The following is a 21,689-nucleotide window of genomic DNA, read 5'->3' on the forward strand; positions in this document are numbered from 1 at the left end:
TATATAGAAAACCACTGCAGCCTGCTCACTTTAATAATTTCTATCCTTCAATATATTTTAATATGCTTATCTTGTTCAGTTTCTGCACCCAACCATACCACTCTCTTTTTGAAACTTTGGAGCAAGAACAAAAGTGTCAACATAATCATAATTTGTAGTTTGCTTTTTGTGTTTGATTCTTCTTTTGTTTATTCAGTATTATAGCACCTACTATATGTATCCTAAATAATATGTTCTGATTTGTCTTTCAATTCACTAATGATCCTTTGAGTTGTGTCTAAGCTACTGTTATGCCTGCCCACTGAATTTAAATTTCAGTTACTATATTTTTATTTGTAGAAATTGCATTTGGTTATTTTAAAAATCTATGTCACTTTTAATAATTTTTCAATTCCCAAAGTCAAGTTTGCTTAGTTATTGCATAGTCCATGTCCGATAACTCTAGGATTTTAAGTGGGTCTTTTCTTACTGTCTTTCTTTTTATATTGTTCTTGGCTCATGGTTTCTTGATTCCTGTTGTACCTGGTGCCTTTTGGGAAATTATTTGTGGGAATAATTTGAGGCCAGACACTTCCCAGGGAAAGTTTGCATTTTGTTTGGCTGTTGGTTGGAAGTACTACCTGTCTGAGCCCACAGAGTTTAAGGTCTTGGGTGTCTGGACCGCCCAAGCAGTTGACCTTAATGAAGCACTCTATTTGATTCACTTCTCTGTTATTCTCTTTCAAGAAGAGCTTGAAAGGAATTGACCATAGGAAAATTAAGATCTTATTTGTGATTTACTTTAACCTCGAGGGTATAGTTGTTTGGTATACCAGCTTTTTGGGGAAGAGTCCTCTGTTAGACACTGCACCTAATGTGGGTTTTGAATTCTGTTCCCTTTGCCCCACAAGGCCTTCAGAATAGAACTAGCTCCACTGTACTGGTTTTATCCTTGTATTTTTTACTATATTACAAAATATTTATTGCTTTTATTATGTATAAAATATTTACATTATTTAGTGTGTATCATTATTTGCATTTGTAATATTGCTTTAAATAACTTAGTAATGCTTTCACTGGAGACTGAAAGTCTCCATACTGTGAAATGTGTGCCATTCTAGATATTGTTCCACATGTTGAAGATATAACAGGGGCAAAGCTGACAAAAGTTTGTAATCCTATAGCTCATATATTTCAGTAGCAGGACACAGATAAGCAAAATAAATAAAATATATAGATGATAAGTGCTAGGAAAAAACAACACAGGCAGGGATACATCAGAGTACCAGGGTATTGGGAAGTTTGTGATTTTAGTATCCAGAGAAAACTTCATTGAGAAGGCAACAGATGAATAAAGACATGAAGATGGTAAGTGAACAGTATGGATGTGGATGAAAAAAGCATTCTAGGCAGAAGGAGCAAGTGCAAAGGCTCTGCCATGAATCATTAGAGGGAGGCTAGGCTGGTGGGGGGGATTAGAGAGAAAGAAGTAGGAGATAAGGTTGGAGAGACCTGCGTGACAATTAAGATCTTAGAGTTCTGGTAGACCTTTTTATGTAGTTACAGGAGGATTTGAACAGTGGTGTGATAGGACTTTGTTCAACCCAGGATGCCATGTTGAGAATAAACTTTAAGGGACAAGGTAAGCAGCAGGAAGAGTTAGTTGGCTGTGACGATTATTCCTAGACTGTTCTAGGTAATGGGGTTGCAGCATAAACAAGACAAAGTTTCTGCTCCTTAAGAAGCTTCCAATCCACATATAAAAATCAGTGTCTGTTATTTCAGTAAGTGATAGCTGCTAGGAAGAAAATAATCGAGACTTGTTTTGATATTTCATAGTTATTTAGAAAAAAATTTAAGCCCAGAATATTTATAACCCTTTACAAATGTTTAACAAATTTTAAGTTTTAGGGCTAATGATAATGAATTCGTTTTATGGATTCTTTTAGCCAATAGTAAAAAAAATCTATAACCTTATTGGAAGTGGGTAAAATTTTATTTCTTCCTATGTTTATAGATTTATTTATTTTTCTTTTTAGTTCAGTTTTTGTTTTATATATTTGAAGCTGTGTTACTGGGTACATAAATATTCAGGGTTCTGATTTTTTTTTCCCATGGAATAACCTCTTTCTCATTGTTAAACATCTCTATCTCTAGTAATGCTTTTTCAAGCTGCTTTGTTTGAAATTAGTGTAGCTACACCAGCTTTCTTTTGATTTGTGTTTTCCCTGGTCTATCTTTCCCTAACCTTTTTGTGACCTTGTATGTAAAAATATATCTCATTTAAGCAGTCTGTTTTAAAAAAATCCAGTCTGGGTTTTTCACTTGTACTAGTTCATTTATATTTAAGAGAATTACTGATATACTTGGTTTTATATTTACTATTTTATTTTCTATCATGTCCACTTGTTTTATTTTTCTTTTTGTCTCTCTTCAGTTAATCAGATATTTTAAATTTATTTTCTTTTTCTTCTATGTGTATACTTTTCTTTTCTTTTCTTTTTTTTTGAGACGGAGTCTCGCTCTGTCGCCCAGGCTGGAATGCAGTGGCGCGATCTAGGCTCACTGCAACCTCTGCCTCCCGGGTTCACGCCATTCTCCTGCCTCAGCCTCCCAAGTAGCTGGGACTACAGGTGCCCGTCACCACGCCTGGCTAATTTTTTGCGTTTTTAGTAGAGACGGGGTTTCACCATGTTAGCCAGGATGGTCTCGATCTCCTGACCTCGCGATCCACCTGCCTCAGCCTCTCAAAGTGCTGGGATTACAGGTGTGAGCCACTGCGCCCAGCCTACCTACTCTTCTTTAGTAGTTAGCCTAGAGCAGAGATTGGCAAACTGTTACTTGCAGATCAAATCCATCTGCCCTCCTGTTTTTGTATATAAAATTTTCTTGAAACACAACCACACCCATTTGTTTACATATTGTGTGTATATAACTGCTTTGGTGCTATAATGTCATAATTGAGTAGTTGCATGGAAAGGCCATATGTGTATGGTTTACAGAGCCTAAAATATTTGCTGTGTGGTCCTTTATAGAAAAAGAATGCCATCCCCTCCCCTAGGGAGTGATTTTTAAACTCAATCATGCATCAGAATGACTAGAAGGGCTTGTTGACACCCAGATTACTAGGCTACATCTCTAGAGTTTCTGATTCAGTAGGTTGGGTTGGGGACCAAGAATTTGCATTTTTAACAAATTGCCAGGTGATATTTTGCTGCTGGTATAGGGGCCACATTTCGAGGACTGGTGCCGTAGATATTACTATGCATCTTTGACTTACTATAATCTAAAATAAATTATTATGTTTACTACTTCCTCAGTAAGGCTCAAATCTTTAGACTTGAGTTTGTTTGCTTACCTCTCAGTAGTACCATTTTACCATAACCTCATACTGGAACAGCCCGTGTCTGTCAGTAGTAGAATGGATATTAATAAATTGTGGTACTTTCATACAGTAGAAAACTATCAGCAATGAAAATGAATCTTCCAAACATTATCTTCCAACATTGAGTAAAAAGAAGCTAGATACCAGAATATATATTGTATGATTCATTTTATATAATGTTCAAAAATGAACAAAACCAAGTGTTGGAATTCAAGACTAGTTAGCTTTGGTAGGAAATGTAGACTTTTAGGAGTCTTGAGGGCACTTACAGGATGCTGGTAATAATCTATGGATCTGGATACTGGTTATACTGCATGATCATTTTGTGAAAATTAATTAGCTATATACTTATGATTTGTATGCTTTGCTGTATTTTGATAAAAAGTTAAAAAATTAATTTCCCAGTAGTTTGAGAAAAGAGTTAATTTTTTTTTTAATGGTATGGACATATTTACTCTTTTCAATTCTTGTGTGTGTGTGTAGGAACAGAATACTGTTTCCATGGGAACTTCTGGCTACTCTGTGTTTCAGTGCTTAACTTTCTGTAGATTTGTATGTCTACTCTGTCTTTCTTAACTGCATTTTTTTAACATAACAGTAGCAAAAAAGTTTATTTGGATTTGTATTAGTGTTTTTAACAAAGCAGTCTATGTACTGCATAGGTTTTAAGCTTATTAATTTATCCAAACTGATTCCCTAATAGTGTTATGCTAAAAAAACAATTTTTTAAGAGTAGAAGATAATTTTTTCCTGCAAGTTGTATTACTTAAAAACACTTTCTGAAATAGAGTGTGTGGCTTTAGAGTGTCTATTTGATTCTTTTTTCTTTTAATAAATAAAAGTCTTAAAACTTTCTTGGCATATTTTCATTAAAATATATTTTAATAGTTATATTAAATAGTTATATATTAAAAATAGTTATTTTTCTTTAAAAATATTTAATAGTATCTCATAGGAATTATTTAATTCTAGGTGACTGGGTATTTGTTTAAGTAAAGAAAGTCCATTGAAAGGAAAAGATTCTGGCATATTCATCTGAAGTGTGTGGTAAAGCTGCTTCTCTGCCTCACCCATGTTGTTTGTCATGGTTGATTTGTGCAGGGTCCTAGAGAAAACCATCTTCTCAGGAGAGTAGAATACACTGTGTGTGTGTGTGTGAGAGAGAGAGAGAGAAAGAGAGGATGCTGGGAGGTGTTTCATTTGCATATAAGTAGATGATACTAGTGTGGTCATTCATATTCCGAAAGGAGCCTTGTAGAATCATTTATGAAAACAAATTGTTTTGTTTGGTTTCTATGGCTTAAATAAAGAGCAGACTTTAAGATTACAGAGTTAATTATGCACAGTAATGAGCACTGTGGCAGTCTATGCTTTACTGATGCAATAAGCATCCCAGCAGAATGAATATTGCATAAAACCTTATTTTCTATTTATATATATTTTCATGTCAAATAAGAAAAACATAGATTTCTAAACCTTTAGTTTTGAATGCCTTTGAAATTTTGATATAGAATAAAGATTATAGCTAATAGAGAATTTTTTAGATGCATGGAGAATTTTTACCTTTCATCTGGCAGTAGCTGCCATAAGATGATGTCACCTTGTAGCTGATTGGCTGTTGCAGCACCTAGGGCAGGGAAGAGAAAGAAAAATGCCGGCACAAACCTCAGTGGTGGTTCTGTGGTTGTTTCTGTCTTTTTTTGATAGAATCTTTGATTAGTATCGAATTTACTGTATTTGGCCATGTGAACTATTGGGAGCCTCCTAGGGTGAGGGAAATTAAGAGCTTTCAGAGGAATGAGGCGACTGATTTGCAAACGGATCTGTGATTGTAAGTTGCAGCATCTGGGTATAAGGAATAAGGCAGGGCATGCTAGAAGATACACTATGGGAGGAGCTGGCAGAAAATGCAGAGTAGCAAAAACATGAAAAATACTTTTACTACCTTTAGAGTTAATGTTTTGTTTTATGTTTTGACTTAATATGTATAAGTAAGAAGTGTGAAAATAATGCATTTTGATTTTGAATTACAGAGGATTATTTTATATGGTGTTAGCCAATATATAAATGCTTATTCAAAGGACCTTTATTATATATGATATATCTTACCAAAGTAATGATTTTATATATGGCTTTATTTTATTTTTTAGCTTTAGGGAAAATGGATCAAAGCTTAGTTCTCTTAAATACATTTTTCGAATGCTTTGTGCAGATAAAAGCTTCGATGATGAAGAATCAGTGGATGGAAATAGGCCGTCATCAGCTGCTTCAGCCTTCAAGGTTCCTGCACCTAAAACATCCGGAAATCCTGTCAACAGTGCAAGGAAGCCTGGTTCAGCAGGTGGCCCTAAGGTTGGAGGTAATGTAAATCCATTTCGAATCTGTTATGCATGCTCCATGCCCTTGATATGGCCACACATACTTAGAACTTCAGAGGAATATGTTTATTCATGACTGCAGCACGATTGCAGATCTGGAGTCTGTTGCAACACTCAGAAGAATATGATACCCTTTTGAAATGTATAAAATATTGTATACTGCTATTTCCTCTAAGAACATATGTGAATTAGTCTCTTCTTGAGGGTATTTATTTTTCAGATGCCATTTTGAAAAAGATTTATGGAAGTTTTTTGGGGTTTTTTTTATTTTTTAAGCAGAGAACAGGTTTTTCAGAATTTGGCTACTAATTTTCAAGTACAATAAGCTGTTACAGAAATGTTGAATTATGTAATGTTTTTACACCTTCCTCTAGGTAGTAAGTCTTAAATACTGCAGCATTTAAAAAATGGTTGAAGATACTGGGTATTGAATCATTTGTCACAATAGGAGATGGGTGGTGGTCAAGTAAAATTGCCTCAAAAATGGTTCCTGTATTAAGTCATAATAGGAAAATAAGAAAAAGCAGGTTTCATGCAATTTTACAACACATAGCATATTTATTGATCATATTAGAACTGGTTTTGGCATATTGTTTATCTTTAAATTTTTTAGTGGATATTCTTTCATGTGTTAATTAGAAAACCATGAGTATATTTCCGGTGTTAGTTTCTGCCAAATCTTTCTGATAAAGTGAATCTGTGAAAATAAGGGTAAGTATTTAATTCTAAAAGGACGGTAATCTCTTTCTCTTTTCCTTCCTTTCCTATTTAAAAATAAATTTGTGTCTTAGTTGTGATATTTTGGGAAAACAGATCTTTCCTTGTTTACAATAACTGGTGAGAAAATCATGGTCTTGAGGATTTTTGTTTTTTCTTTTTGTCTATAGTACTTTTTATTAAAAACCAAAAAGGAAAGAAAAATAAACTATGTATCTTGACCAGGTTCCATAAGGAGTTGTGTTCCCTTGATCTTTCTATACAACCTCCAATTTTTTCCCATCATATGAGATTCTAAATATAGAAAAACTATCATAAGTATTTCATTTAAACTATCTTCTGTGTCATATAATTCGCAATAAAGATGCTATGATATATATACATACACATATGTGTGTATACATATATATGCAGATGTAACTAAATAGCTGAAATTAAAATGTCTCACTGATTTCTCTGGATGTTTCAAGTAATCTGTACTTTAGATTTTTAATTATTTTCTTTTTGTCTTGTAATTTTATGGTTATATTCTCATCCAAATGTTAGTTATGATATCCTATTAGAAGATAGTTATTATGTTGCGTTCCTATTTACCGCTAGTAAAAAGTTTATGACATTTTTTGGTTTCTTCCTTTTATAACAAATAGCTCTCTTCAGTCATTACAAGGAAAATATTTTTCTTAATTTTGAATTACAGAATTCTAATCTATGATACTATAATAATTTTATGAAACTGTCTTTTTAGCTCAAAATAGATGAATATTTGAGATTTGTGGTGATAATATTTAACATTTTATGAATTGAATCAGTGGTTTATAATTTTTTTTTTCCTGGTTTGGTATCTTTTTAGAAGAAAATTGAAATTTACCTATCATGAACCACTTAATTCTGATATTAATCATATTGATATAATCAGATACTCTTTTGTAAAAAGGATAAACTTTCTTAAGCTCCCCCACCCCCATTCTTGTAGTTTCTGTTCCTACCAGTTAAATGAAAAGGTTAAGTAACTTTCATGATTATAGTAATTAATCACTTAAAGATTTTATTAGCCATCTAGGCAGCAGCCTTTCTGCCAAAAATAAGGGAGAAGCCTTCGTTCTTTTCTCATTTTTCTCTTCCTCTTCTTCCTCCTTCTTCTTCGTTTTGGCAATTGCAGGTATATTCTTGTTTTTTTTTTTTTGTTTTTTTTGTTTTTTTAAATCACAGCTCATTTAGGTTCATTGCCCATTTTTCTATCTAAGAAAAGAGCTACTGGCCAGAGGATATTGATATTACTTCTGAAATAAATGCCATTCTTGGCTGTCAGTCCTTCTTTGAAAATTTAACTTTAGTTTTTCTGGTCTTGGCAGAGAGACTTGTTGATTTTTAAATTGGTTGTGGAAAGTTTTCTTACAGTTGTAGAATTTTTGAGTTGGAAAAGACCTTGGGAGTCACATAGTTTTTTAATAAAATTCCTGATAGATGATTATTCAACTTGACTAAAGTAGTACCATCTGCTCTGAATTAAAATTTAGAACAAAAATTACCTGCCGTGCCACTACACATAGACATAATCAACTGCTGAATTATGATTTTTCTTCCAGTTACTTTTCCAATTATTTTTACGTATACAAATATTTTCTTGGGAGAAGAACAAAATTGGCACTATTCATTATATAGTTTTTTCTAACTTATATTTTACCCTAAGCATTTTCTCATTGTTAAATTATTAATTGAAAATTATTCATGGCTAAACAATACCTAGGTTGCCGTAAACCTTTTCTCCTTCTATAAACCGTGTCAGCATTCTTTTACATATATCTTTCAGCACATCTGCAATGATTTCTTTGGAATAAATTTCTAAAATTCACTGGATCGAAAGAGCAGGGATTTTTAGCATTCTTTCAGTTTGGCAAAGTATTTTCCAGAAACAAGCCCATTTCAATTCTGAATAAACAAATTATTTTTTATGTTGCATTAAAATCTACCTTCTTGTAGCATATGCGGGGAAAATGAATTATTTGTCAACATGCTTTCAAATACTTGAAGATTGTTCTGTTTCTCTTCATGACTATTCTGTTTTCTGGACTATACATTCTCTTTCCCGTGATTTTACATTCAATGGTGGTGATTCAGTCTAAATGTATTATTTGCTATTCCAAGGTATATAATAAATAGATAAATGTAATTAGCTTCTAATTAAAGGAATATAGTAGGTGGAAATGTATAATAGTGACATAAGCTTGACACAGCCCACTGGGTTTGACAAATCTCATTTTCAAGTAAGATTACCAAAATAAAAAAAAATACAGTGAGCTTCTTTGGAATCGTGACTTAATCTGCTTTTGTAGTTTTGGAATGTATTTTACTTCTTCCAGAGATATCTATCAAGATTAGGGCTGTATGCTATTTTTAGCAAAGTATCCTATCCAGTTAATTAAAGCTCATAAGTCTTGTGTTTAATCTTTAGTGTACGTTAATTTGCTTTGTTCTTTGGCCTTCGTTTGCCAACCTTTTCTTCTCATACTGTATTAATAATTGTGTAGCCTTTAAGCCAAGGAAACTTGAAAAAAAGGCTATGGCTAGGTTCATACCAATATAAATATCATTGCTATAAAAATCCATATATGTAAGTGTTGAAAGTGTTACCTTTGTGCATTACTAATTAGAATAAGGATAAAGTAAATTCTCAAATAGTCTGTTTTCTGAATAACACTTCTAACTTCATAACAGGAATTTAGATAAACACATTTTTCTTCTTTTGGCTCAGTGGTTACTAGAATTGTTGAAAGTACCTGATTATTTAAAATATTTATGTCTTTACAGTATTTTAGGTAACAATTTTTAATACAATTCTTTAATGTTCTTATATATATTCTTTCATTTAAATTTCAAAATGAAAGATTCTGAGATTTAAATGAAAGAATATATGTATATAAGAAAATCTCTGAGCAAACTGATTTTACTGATGAGCAAACTGCAATTTGGAGAAGTAACTTGCCCAGGGTCATTTATCTAGTAAGAGGACAAAGCACAAAAATCACTTTGTTATACTGCCATCGTACTAATTTCTATTGGTAAATAAGGTTTCTTTTAGATTCTATAGCACTGAGATTGTAATCTACAGAAATGATCACTACTTTTCGGCATCCATAAATCAGTCGTTTTAAAGCTCAACTAGTATGATTCCCAGCAAAATAGAGCATTTGGAATAAGCAGACCTTTAATTTTTACATTGTAAATAGAAATGCTTTTCAGTATTTTCTTGTTGAAATTGCCTTCTTCAAGTTTATTTTCTGGGTTACAATATCCCTATTCCTGTATCAATCATTTTGGCTGCTACTCTTCTTTAAAAATAAGGGTTGAATTAGATGATGATATAATTATCATTTTAGAAATAACTAGTACCAGATTTTGAGGTTAGTGATTTGTTATTGAAGCTTGTATGTAATCATTGAGACACATCATTGACCAAATCTTCAATTCTTAAAGTTCTCTTGTACTCACTCACTCACTCACTCACTCACTCACTCACTCACTCACTCACTCACTCACTCTCTAGTGGACAGTGTATTTTCTCTAAATTGTTTCTATCTAATGTAAAAGACTACTTTGAAATCATTTTAACTTTCAGTTCTTATAATTAGGTGATTACTGCAATTTAACATATAGTAGTACTTACTAATAATCTTTAGGATATTTTCTATTTGTTTTACTTTATGTCTAACCTGAAATTTTAAGAATGTCCAAATACTATTTTCTACAAATGATGCTAGTTATTCCCATTTTTCCCTTCATGCAGACAACAAAATTGTTTTCTTTTGAACAATAAAGATCACATGAATCAGTATATGTAATAAAACAAATCTTAAGAATTTTTTAAATTCTGGAATCCCAAATTTTGACTAGTAGACCTTAATTATTTTGTTTTTGAGCTTTCTGTGAAACCAAATAACACTTCTGTGTTTTGGTTTTGTTTTCTTCCTCTCTTCTTCCCTTACTGAAGAAGATACTAAAACTCAGAAGATTTTCACCCTAAAGGGGTGTTAAAGATGATCTGACCCAGATTCAGAAAGAGAGATTGAGCCTCAGAGCATTGAATGATGTGCCCAAGATCAGACGGTTATTAGTAACCATCTAATGAGACAAGATGAGACGAGAACCCAGTGCTTGACCCACTGTCAGGGGCTTCCTCTTGTATCATTTCTGGGTAATCTCCTAAGTAATACTGCATATGGTACATATTTATTATTTTTAATCCCGTGTAGCAGATCACTATTATCGAAATCTGGAATTTAGGGATTGGCCAGTCACCGGTCTCTCTGAAATTACTGTGAAACCCAGATCCTTGCCTATCCATCCCTGATGCTTTCTGTCTTAACTTTGATTATACAGTACGTATGCTTTGAGTAAATAACATATAAATTATTTTAACTATAAAACAGTAAGTTGCGTTATTTCTTACTATGTATAAGAATATGTGTTTTACTGTAATATTATTTGACACCAGTTTTGTTTTACCTCCTGTGCAAAAATTAAAGTGACAAAGACATTTTATTGTGCAAGATTTATTTTTTGAGGAATTCAAAATGTTTAAGAGAAATTGAATAGGCCAACTGAAGACCTAGCCTTTCTGTGGATAAGTTACTGTTTCTATTTACATTTGTATATAGAGCTTACTATGTGCAAGGCTCCATGTTAATCAACAAAGAGGACCATATCGGGGCTGGACATGGTGGCTCATGCCTGTAATAACAGCACTTGGGGAGGTGGAGGTAGGCAGATCACTTGAGCCCAGGAGTTTGAAACCAGCCTGGGCACCATGGCGAAACCCTGTCTGTACACAAAATACAAAAATTATCTGGGCGTCATGGCCCATAACTATAGTCCCAGCTACTAAGGAGGCTGAGATGGGAGGATCACTTGAACCCAGGAGGTTGAGACTGTAGTGCACTGTAATCACACCACTGTGCTCCAACCTGTGGGACAGCGAGACCTTGTCTTCAAAAAAAAAAAAAGGACCATATTGGAATGTTTAATTCATGGTTTTAAACTTACTACAAAAAGATACAGTACCTGCCCATTATTCTGCCAACTAGTGTTAATTATTGTTAGCATTTTGGTCCTCCCATACTTTATTTGCCTGTACTTTTTGACTGAAATTTGGGTGTTAGAAAATTGTGAAATCTCTTATGGGAATACAAATTGAAGGTTTACCTCAGAAAAGAGTGAAATGTTACTATTATAGGTCTCACATATGAAGAATTTTCCATTAGTTAGAATCATTATAGTTGATCCATATGAAGTAGAAATTATAATAACTGCGTGCTCAGCTTACATTTATCACTTACATTCTAATATAGTTGATTTGGTAAGAAGCATTGTTTCTATAAAGGACATGTGAATATAAACTGTTTTTTTCACTAACTGATCATTTCTCTCTTTAAAAACCAGTTTATGTGTTTCTTACTAATAAAAAGAATTGAAAGACATAATTTGATTTTTAAAAAGAAAGTCATCCTCATTGTTAAATCAAACAATGGAGAGTTTTAAAAAACTTTAATAACATCTTGCTTCTCTAATCCCATCACCCTGAGGTGTAACTAATGTTAAGTTTGATATGTATTCTTCAACATCCATGTTCATTTATGTAGGCACTCATATTAGGTTTTATTTTTCCCGTGTAAAACATACTAATAAAAACTTCACAAGTTGTTTTTTTTCACAGAACATCCTTCAGCATCAAGAATGACAGCTATTGCATCCTTTTAATTAGTGATACAGTATTCCACATTATTGATGCACCATGATTTAATAAACTCTTTCCTTGTCGATGTCATGCAGGTTGTTTGCATCCTTAAGTCATTGCAGAAAATTCAGATCTTCATGTACTTACATGTTTTGAAATTCTGCTGTTTCTATTTTATAAAATAAATTCCTCTAAATGGAATTGTTTAATCAAAGGCTTTATGTGTTTTTAATTTTAATAAAGACAATATTTTACCTTCTGCAGCATCGAATATACCGGCCTCATTAATTATTGCCATTGTGATGGGTAAAAAATGATGATTCTTTAATTTGCATTTTTTTCCTCTACCTATCTGTCTGGCCAACAGCTTGCAAATATTTACTGAAGGCTTTTAGTGTGCTGCTAGTTTTGAAGTCTGTGGGAAATGTAAATGAACAAAAGACCTTGGCCTCTTGGAGTTTATATTCTAGTGAAGTTCAGATTTTTTTTTTTTTTTTGAGATGGAGTCTTGCTGTCTTGCTAAGGCTGGAGTGCAGAGGCGTGATCTCGGCTCACTGCGACCTCCGCACCCCAGGTCAAGCGATTCTCCTGCCTCGGCCTTTCAAGTAGCTGGGACAACAGGTGCCCACCACCATGCCCATTGTATTTTTAATAAAGACGAGGTTTCAGCATGTTGCCTGGCTAGTCTTGAATTCCTGACCTCCAGTGATCTGCCTGCCTTGGCCTCCCAAAGTGCTGGGATTACAGATGCAAGCCACCACACCTGAGAATTCTATAATGTTATCTGTAAAACAGTTCCCTCATCAGTTTTTATCTCTGTGACATTGACTTTTTGGAGTCTAGGCCAGTTGTTTTTTAAGATTGTCCTGTGTTCTGTATTTGTCTCATTTCTTTGTGATGTTATTTATTTCTCTAGCTCTTTTTTTTTCTGTAAATTTACTAACCTATATATTCACTTCCTTTTAGTCAGCTCATCTACATATTTAAGTTTTCTCAGTTGTCCTAAGAATATTTTTTATAGCTTTTAAAATTCAAACCAGAATATACTTATTCTCTCTTGGATAGTTGGTAATTTACTGTTTATTTCTCAGATGATTTTGTCTTTAAACAAAATTTTTGGCCAGGCATAGTGGCTCACGCCTGTAATCCCAACACTTTGGGAGGCCGAAGTGGGCGGATCACTTGAGGTCAGTAGTTCAATACCAGCCTGGCCAATATGGTGAAACCTTGTCTCCACTAAAAATACAAAAATTAGCCGGGTGTGGTGGCATGTGCCTATAGTAGTTCCAGCTACTCTGGAGGTTGAGGCAAAAGAATCGCTTGAACCCAGGAGGTGGAGGTTGTAGTGAGCTGAGATCACGCTACTACACTCCAGCCTGGACAGCAGAGCCAAACTCCGTCTCAATAAATAAAACAAATAAACAAACAAAAATTTTTTCCTGACTTTAGCCAGCTGTCTTTTCATATCTTTTATATATATTCAGAATTTTTTATATTCTCATTCATCTTTCTTTTATACCTGTAATTGCTGTTTAGTTATATTGAATTTATGTTGGAGAATTATGTTATAGTTTTTTCCTTCTTTTTAGGTGTTTTTTTAATTTTAGGGAGTTACTTTTATCAACAGAAAATATTTCTGTTCTTTTGTTTTCTTATTGAAGAACAGTATAGATGTCAGATTATTTATTTTGTTTATGATGATATATTGGATTTTCATAGACCTCAAGAAACAAGTGGATTCCTTGAGGCCAGGAAAAAAAGGTTTGCTTAGTTTTTAAGTTTAAGAGTGCCCTCTTCTGTTGGTATAGTGAAATGCACCTTCTTTACTACATGATTTGTTGGGGGCTTTCTACTTCTGATTCTGTGATTACCGTCTTATTTGAATAGAGCCCTTATCTTTTGTTTCTTCCTTTTCTTTATACACCAAGATTCAAAAGGATACCTCCCGCTTCTAATTGCTATTTACCTCTTGTCCTAGAGAGAACCTTAGTTGGTATCTACGTTATACAACTACCAGGATTCTTTTCTACATAGTTTCCTCTGATTTTTTTCAATAAGGGCTCTGTAACATTGCTTGTCTTGGATGTTTATATTTTCCTCATTTACTTGAAATGAAATTTGAAGTGTTATTTGTCTCATTTGTATTAAAAGCAAGGGATATGGGTAATTTTATTTGCTCTCTGTGGGTTTTGGAATATTTGTTTGTATATTTGATTTGAGTTTGGATGCCTACCATTTTCCTAAGGGAAGTAGAATGTCTACTGTAAGTTTTAATACTGGACAAGGAAAAACTTAAAAAAAAAAACGAATAATCCGTTGTCTCTGCATTTTGTTGAATTTTGGGACATTATTATTGAATAGTTTCTACCTTCCCCTTTGATCTGAGTCACTTCTTTTTCATATATCAAAATTTCTTACATTTGTAGGTCTGTTTTAGAACTTTCCATTTTATTTATTTGGTTCGTTCATCTATCCCTGCACTAAAACTTTGTAAGTCTTGATGTCTGGCAGCGCAAGTAGCCCCTCTTTTCTTCTGCGGGAGTGTTTGGCCCATTGCTCTTCCAAACAGATTTTAGAATCAGCTTGACAAGTTCCACAAGAAACCTTTTTGGAAGCTTGATTATTATTGCAATACCTAGGGAAGACTGGACACTTCATGATACCATTCCTTCTTGTTCATGAGCTTGGAATATCTCTCCATTTATTTCATTTGTAATTTTTTTTTCTTTTTTGAGACAGAGTCTCGCTCTGTCACCCAGGCTGGAGTGCAGTGGCGCGATCTCAGCTCACATTCACTGCAACCTCTGCCTCCCAGGTTCAAGCGATTCTCGTGCCTGAGATTACAGGCACACACCACCACTCCTGGCTGTTTTTTTCTTTATTTTTTATTTTTAGTAGAGACATGGTTTCTTCATATTGCCAAGGCTGGTCCCAAACTCCTGAGCTCAGGCAATCCGCCTGGCTCAGCCTCCCAAAGTCCTGGGATTACAGGTGTGAGCCACGGCACCCGGCTCTCCATTTATTTCGGTACTTTAATATTACATTAAAAATTATTATTTTCCCAAATTTTTTCACTCTTTAAAATTTCTAACTTCGTTGCTAGTACTTAGCAATGAAATTGATTTTTGTATATTGATTTTATTTCCAGCTACCTTAGAAAGTTGAATTTTGAATGATTTTACTATATATGTGTGTGTATATGTATAGACAACTAAAATTATGTGTATTTATTGTGTACCACATGTTTTGAAATACATATCCGTTGTAGAATGGCTAAATTGAAGTTAATTTATACATTATCTCACTTCAGTTTTTGAAGCCTAAAATATTACTGTGTGGCCCTTTATAGATAAAGTTTGCCACTCCCTGATACCATCATACCATTTTAAATAGTAATGACGGTTTTGTTATATTCATTTTCAGCGCATCTAATTTTTTCCACTTGTAGTCCAAAAAATTACTTTTGCTAGGTACACAATTTAGATAATATTTTGCCAATATTTTCTTCTTTCAAAACTTGCAAGATATTATTAGTATATTCTCCCTGGCTTCCACTATTGCACTTGAGAAATCTGTTGTTCAAATTGTTGTTCCTTTCTAGGTGATCTCTTCTTTCTCTGATTACTGTCTCTGTCTTTGGAGTTGTGCAGTTACACCGCCAAATTCTAGGTTTGGATTTCTTTTTATTTATCCTGCTTGGGTTATGTTGCACATCCTGAATTTATAAAGATTCTTGTTTCATTAATCTGGAAATTTCACAGCTGTTATCTCGTTAAATATCTTTCAGACGCCCCAATAGACGTATGTTAATTAGATATTCTCATGCTGTCCTTTGTATCTCTTTATGTCTTTCCATTTCCTTTTTCTCTTTGCCACATTTTGGGTAATGTATTCAGGTGTATCTTCCAGCTCTCTAATTTGTTCTTAAATATGTTTAATTTTTAAAAAAATTTCAACTGTTGTATTACTCAGTTCAAGTTGTTTCATCCTCCTACCCCCAAGTTCATCTGTTTATTCCTAATGGCCTCTTGTTGATTGTCATCTTTGAGTCCATCCTTGATTTCTTTAAACATATACACATCTGTTCTGTAATCTGTACTGGACAATTCTAATATCGACAGTTCTCAAATCTATTATCTGTTGCCTCTGACTCTTGCCTTCTTGTGTATTTGATCTTTGATTGTGAACTCATTGCTTGAACTTAGTTGGTGGGAGTCCTTTGGACCTACCAGAAACAACTTTCTTCCAGAGAAGATTTATTCCTGCTTGACACTGGGGAATCATCAGTCAGAACTGCCTTCGCCTCTCTTGTCTCAACTCAGGAATTGTAGGGTACTCTGCCCCACTTATTGGTTGGGGACTTTGTTTTTGGATAGGATGAGCTGCAAAGTCACATTGTAAAAGGAGCCTGCATTCAGGAATGAGAACTCAGGGACTCCACAGATCTGGGACTCAGACCTCTAAGGAGAGGGTGGAAGCTAGTTGGTGCTATGTGTTGGCACAGTGAGCTGATTCAGTGAGTGTTAGAAAAACTGCAAACTGGAGTCAGGTGCTGCTCCTGGAATGAGTGGTCTACCAGAGTTGTTAGGATTCTACTGCAAAGAATGGAAAGCAGTCAGGAAGAAACAGGTCCCTTCCTTTAACTTCCAGTCTCTCTCCAACACCCCCGTTGCCAGAGTTTAAGAGGAGAGGTAACCATTAAAATCAACAGAAAAATTGGTTTAATGAATACTAGGTTCAGCATCTCAAAGCAGAGTATATATAGGAGAGTAGGTTTAGAGCTGAAAGAATAGCTTAATTATTGGCTCTTCAATAACTACTGCCTACTAAGTTTACTTTTTTATTGTCAATGTGCAATAACGGAAGATTTGTTTGTGTAATTAAGTTTAATTTCAACTCTCACTTCTTTCATGAATGCTTTCCTGACCATGGTAGCATACACAGATTTTCTGCACCACTCTATCAATTACTGACATTTAGTGTCATTTTAAGTTGCTGTTCAACTTTTAAAACGTTTATCCTTATGTTTATGTGTGTTTGCAAGTGCATTGAATAGGGAGGTGGGTTTCAGGGCTGTGTTCTTACAGTTCGAATATTACAACCAGCCTAGGCTAGCACCTTATACTTAATCGGCATTACAAAGTACCTTGACCTTTCTGAAAGTTGGAGATTTTTTTTTTTTTTTTTTTTTTTTTTTTGAGACGGAGTCTCGCTCTGTCGCCCAGGCTGGAGTGCAGTGGCCGGATCTCAGCTCACTGCAAGCTCCGCCTCCCGGGTTCCCGCCATTCTCCTGCCTCAGCCTCCCGAGTAGCTGGGACCACAGGCGCCGCCACCTCGCCCGGCTAATTTTTTGTGTTTTTAGTAGAGACGGGGTTTCGCCGTGTTAGCCAGGATGGTCTCGATCTCCTGACCTTGTGATCCGCCCGTCTCGGCCTCCCAAAGTGCTGGGATTACAGGCGTGAGCCACCGCGCCCGGCCTTGAAAGTTGGAGATTTTTTAAATGCTTTCTTATAAAATGGAATATCCCTCAAAATTATACTTTTGTTGATATCAAAAGAGTTTTATTTTTCATGTTGTCATTAATGTTAAGATGCTTAAAAATGAATCTTAGGAAATTAATTTCCTTTTAATTAGCAGGTGCTTCTAAGGAAGGAGGTGCTGGAGCAGTTGATGAAGATGATTTTATAAAAGCTTTTACAGATGTCCCTTCTGTTCAGGTAAGGCTACCAGTGGCACTCCCCATGAATATTACCTATGTGCCTGTTCGTATAATTATTTGTCTGTGTCCCTTTTTAAGAATTTTTTTTTTGTTAAATAGCTATATAAATAAAATATTTGGCTTATTACCACCAAGCCATTATTTGTTGGTACAATTAGATTTTCAAGTGATTTTTCAGTGAGGCTGAAATAGAATTGAATCATATTGTTGAATCACATTATACTGCAGTGTTCAGATTCTTAAATTAATGAGTTTTGAGCTCACAGAGTATAGATTAGTTGATGATAGAAATTTGGAAGTCATTCATACAGCTGTTATTGAAGTAAAGTGGACACATGCATAAATAAGAGTATTATTTCCATGACTTAAAACTACACATAAATGTTATATTGTATGTAACATTCTACAACCTGACTTTTTACAGTGGTGTTATTTATATTTTTTCCCAATGTAAAATTTGTGATTCTAGTTCATTCATTTGGATTGATAGGTGGTATTCTATTGTATGAACAGACCACGGTGCGTTTATAGGTTGTTTCTGGTTTTTGGCTATTCCATATCATGCTGCAATGAATTTTTTTTTTTTTTTTTTTTTGAGATGAAGTCTTGCTCTGTTGCCCAGACTGGAGTGCAGTGGCACAATCTTGACTCACTGCGACCTCCCACCTCCTGGGTTAAAGCGATTCTCCTGCCTCAGCCTCCTGAGTAGCTGAAATTACAGGCGCCCCGCCACCACGTCCAGCTAATATTTTGTATTTTTAGTAGAGACAGGGTTTCACTATGTTGGTCAGGCTGGTCTCCAACTCCTCACCTTGGCCTCCCAAAGTGCTGGGCTTACAGGCATGAGCCACCACACCAGCCTGCAATGAATATTTTTGTACATATGTCCTTGATTATTTGTAGGTAGGAGTTTCTTTAGGGTATAAACACAGGAGTACAATTGCATGGTTATAATCTTTAAGTTTACTTAGATGTTACCCTGTAGGGTTGTTGTACCAGTTCAGACTCCTGTGAGAAAGGTATGATAGTTCTAATTTCATCACATCCTTGCCAATACTTGTTGTTGTAACTCGGAATATTTTTACCAGTATGATGGGTGTGAATACTCTTTAGCATGTCTATTTGAAAATATTCTCACATCGCTTTACTTGCGAACTACCTTCTATTGCCTGTATTACCTTTTTAGCTCTCTGAAAGGAAAATTGTCCTTAAGGTATTTAAGATCTTAAAAAGTTAGAAGAAAGCTTCAAAAAGTTTTCTGGTTTGACTGTATTTTATCCCTTTATTGAGACATATGTTTTTTCTTATTTTAAGATATTTTTTAAATAATAGGGAAAACATATCACTTCCTCCTTTTGTGTTTTACAGCCTTTCATATAAGGGGAAGATTAGTGTTGTAGGAACAATCAGTAAAACTTAGTTGAACTTGAATATTTTTATTGTTCAGTATGTTCTTGTCAGACTGGTAACATCATGGTATGGGCAGCCAAGGGCTACTCAACTATATGGAGGGGAAAAGGCTATTTTACAATTACTCATTGCTTTCTTCCAGCTGGGCCTCTCTGCCACCCTCACCACCCTGTAAATGTTCCACACCTTCCATTGTTCCCTTGGAAACATCTTTTTCATAAGCAGCAACTCCCCTAAGCTTTAACCCCATTTTTAAAGGGTCCATTCAATGTTCTTTCCTTGATTAGAATCTGATTTTTTTTTTAACCCTCTTTAAAGATAAAGCTGTTTATTATTCCTGGCTCTCATACTCTTAGTAATTGATAATAAGTTTATTATGCTTTCACTCCTCATTATTACTTTGTGACCATTATTCCTATACCCATTTATATGAGGTTCATACTCCCTGGCCAGCCTTCTTATTATTGGTATGTACTGATCTTGACAACATTCCAGTGCTGCCTACGTTTGAATCCCAGCTCTACCACACTAGCTGTGTAACCTTAGGTACATTACTTAACCCTCTGTACTTCAGTTTCCTCATCTTAAAATGGGAATTATTAGTACTTATGCCAAGGGTTATTGTGAGGCTAGCTATGACAGTACAGATGAAGTGTAAGAAGTGTATGTTAGCTATTATTATTTTCCTAAATTTTCACACATTCTTGATGAATTCAATTTCTAGACCTCCTCCTCACTTTCACCATAGCTACCCAGTTCATAGTCACACGTTGGATTTTGATATCATCTCTGTGTTACTGTTATGTTTCCAAAGTTGTTAATTGAAGTATCTCATTACTGACCAGGATTCCCTTGCTTTTTGAAGTTCTAACAACTACTTCTGCATGATTTCAAGGATGTTCAGTCCATTGTCTTTTCTACTCACTCTCAATTAATCATCCATCACTTTATACTTTCCTTCTCATCTATGCTTTGATTTCCTTCTTATCTAAGCTTTGATACCATGGTTTCTTGTGGTAGGACTGTACATAATATACTAAAATCCCTTGCTTTTCTGTTTTTTTTTTTTCATAACAAAGTATTAAACAGTGATTTTTTAAAAATACGGATTTTACAAACCTACAACTGTGGATATTCCCAACTTTTTATTTTCTCTATGTCCTGAAACCGTGCTGTTAGAGAAAGTCACATGTTAGGGCTCATGATTTTTAGTGGAATTCACATAAAATGAGCCCTCAGCAATCTGATATCCTTACTATGTTTCTGTGATCAGTTATTTCTCTGCTTAATATAGCTATCAGACATGTTTCTTTCCTTTCTATCCATCAGCCTGTCTCTGTCCTCCTCTCTTCTCTCAGCCCCTTACTTTAGTAAATAAGCAGTCACCATCAAATGGGAGCATGATCTGTCTGTTAACATTCTTCTCTACTGTACATTCCTTCTGTCCTGTTGCTCCAGGAACATGGTCCTTCTTCAAAGGCCAGCACCTCCACCAGTGCTCCAAAGCCTAGTATTTTCTGCTTCCTTAATACATTTACACAATCAGTAATCTCATGTGGGTTCAAGCTCTTTCTGTTTATCTCTTAACGTGGCTGGGTTCTTCAGTTAAAAAAACAAAAGTCTCACTGGACTCCGTGTCTTCCAGACACTATATTTTATTTTGACCCTCACAGTCAGCTTTTCCAAAAGAGTTGTCTGTACTTGGTATTTCTATAACTTGTTACTCACTTCATCCCACTTCTTTCTAGCTTATTCTTACGTTGAAACAGGTCTTGAGTAAATCACTGATCATCGTTGAGGCACCAGAATCAACCCGTTTGGAATTTTTTTTCCTTGTTCTTTTATCAGTATTTAGCACTGTTGACTATAGCCACTGTTTTGGCGTTTAATTTTAGGTGCTTGTGATGTAATGTTCTTCCATTTTATTTCCTCTACATCTTTGTCCACTTCATCTCTGTCTCTTTTATAAGCACATCCTTCTCTACTTGGCTGTTGAATATTGGAATTTCTTAAGGGTTAGTTCTGGGCCCTGTCTTCTCATTCTCTGTTTTCTTACTGAGTCACCTCCTTCAAACCGCTGGCTTCAGTTCCTACGTTTTATCTAGGTAATGCCCAGATTTTAACCTCCAAGCCAGATCTCTCCTGAGTTCCAAAATGATTTGTCCACTGTGATTGTTTACCTGACGCCCTCTTTCAGATGTCTCAGACACCTCAAACTTATCCTGTTTGAAACTGAAATAATGGTCTTCCAGTATTCTCTGTGTGTAAACCATTACTTAATCAGTTACAAAAGTTAGAAACCTAGGAATCATTCTGCTGCAACAGATACCTAACTTAGTGGGTTTTCAAGCTTCTTTTGCTTGTATTACC

At 34.8% G+C, this 21,689-nt stretch overlaps 1 protein-coding gene across 50 annotated transcripts in view; it reads left to right on the forward strand.

The window, feature by feature from the left end:
* CLASP2 (cytoplasmic linker associated protein 2) overlaps nucleotides 1-21,689 on the forward strand; it is a 222,363-nt gene that overhangs the window by 62,500 nt on the left and 138,174 nt on the right. For 22 of the 50 annotated variants that reach the window (XM_050779318.1, XM_050779324.1, XM_050779335.1 and 19 more), the window contains 2 exons: nucleotides 5,577-5,723; nucleotides 17,828-17,907. In XM_050779318.1, the coding sequence (XP_050635275.1) occupies nucleotides 5,577-5,723; nucleotides 17,828-17,907 (227 nt within the window). Of the gene's footprint in view, nucleotides 1-4,907; nucleotides 5,196-5,576; nucleotides 5,724-17,824; nucleotides 17,908-21,689 lie in introns of those variants that run through there. The other 28 variants (XM_050779319.1, XM_050779320.1, XM_050779327.1 and 25 more) reach the window with 10 other exon arrangements.

Source organism: Macaca thibetana, chromosome 2, assembly GCF_024542745.1.
Source record: "Macaca thibetana thibetana isolate TM-01 chromosome 2, ASM2454274v1, whole genome shotgun sequence".
NCBI classification, from domain to species: domain Eukaryota; kingdom Metazoa; phylum Chordata; class Mammalia; order Primates; family Cercopithecidae; genus Macaca; species Macaca thibetana.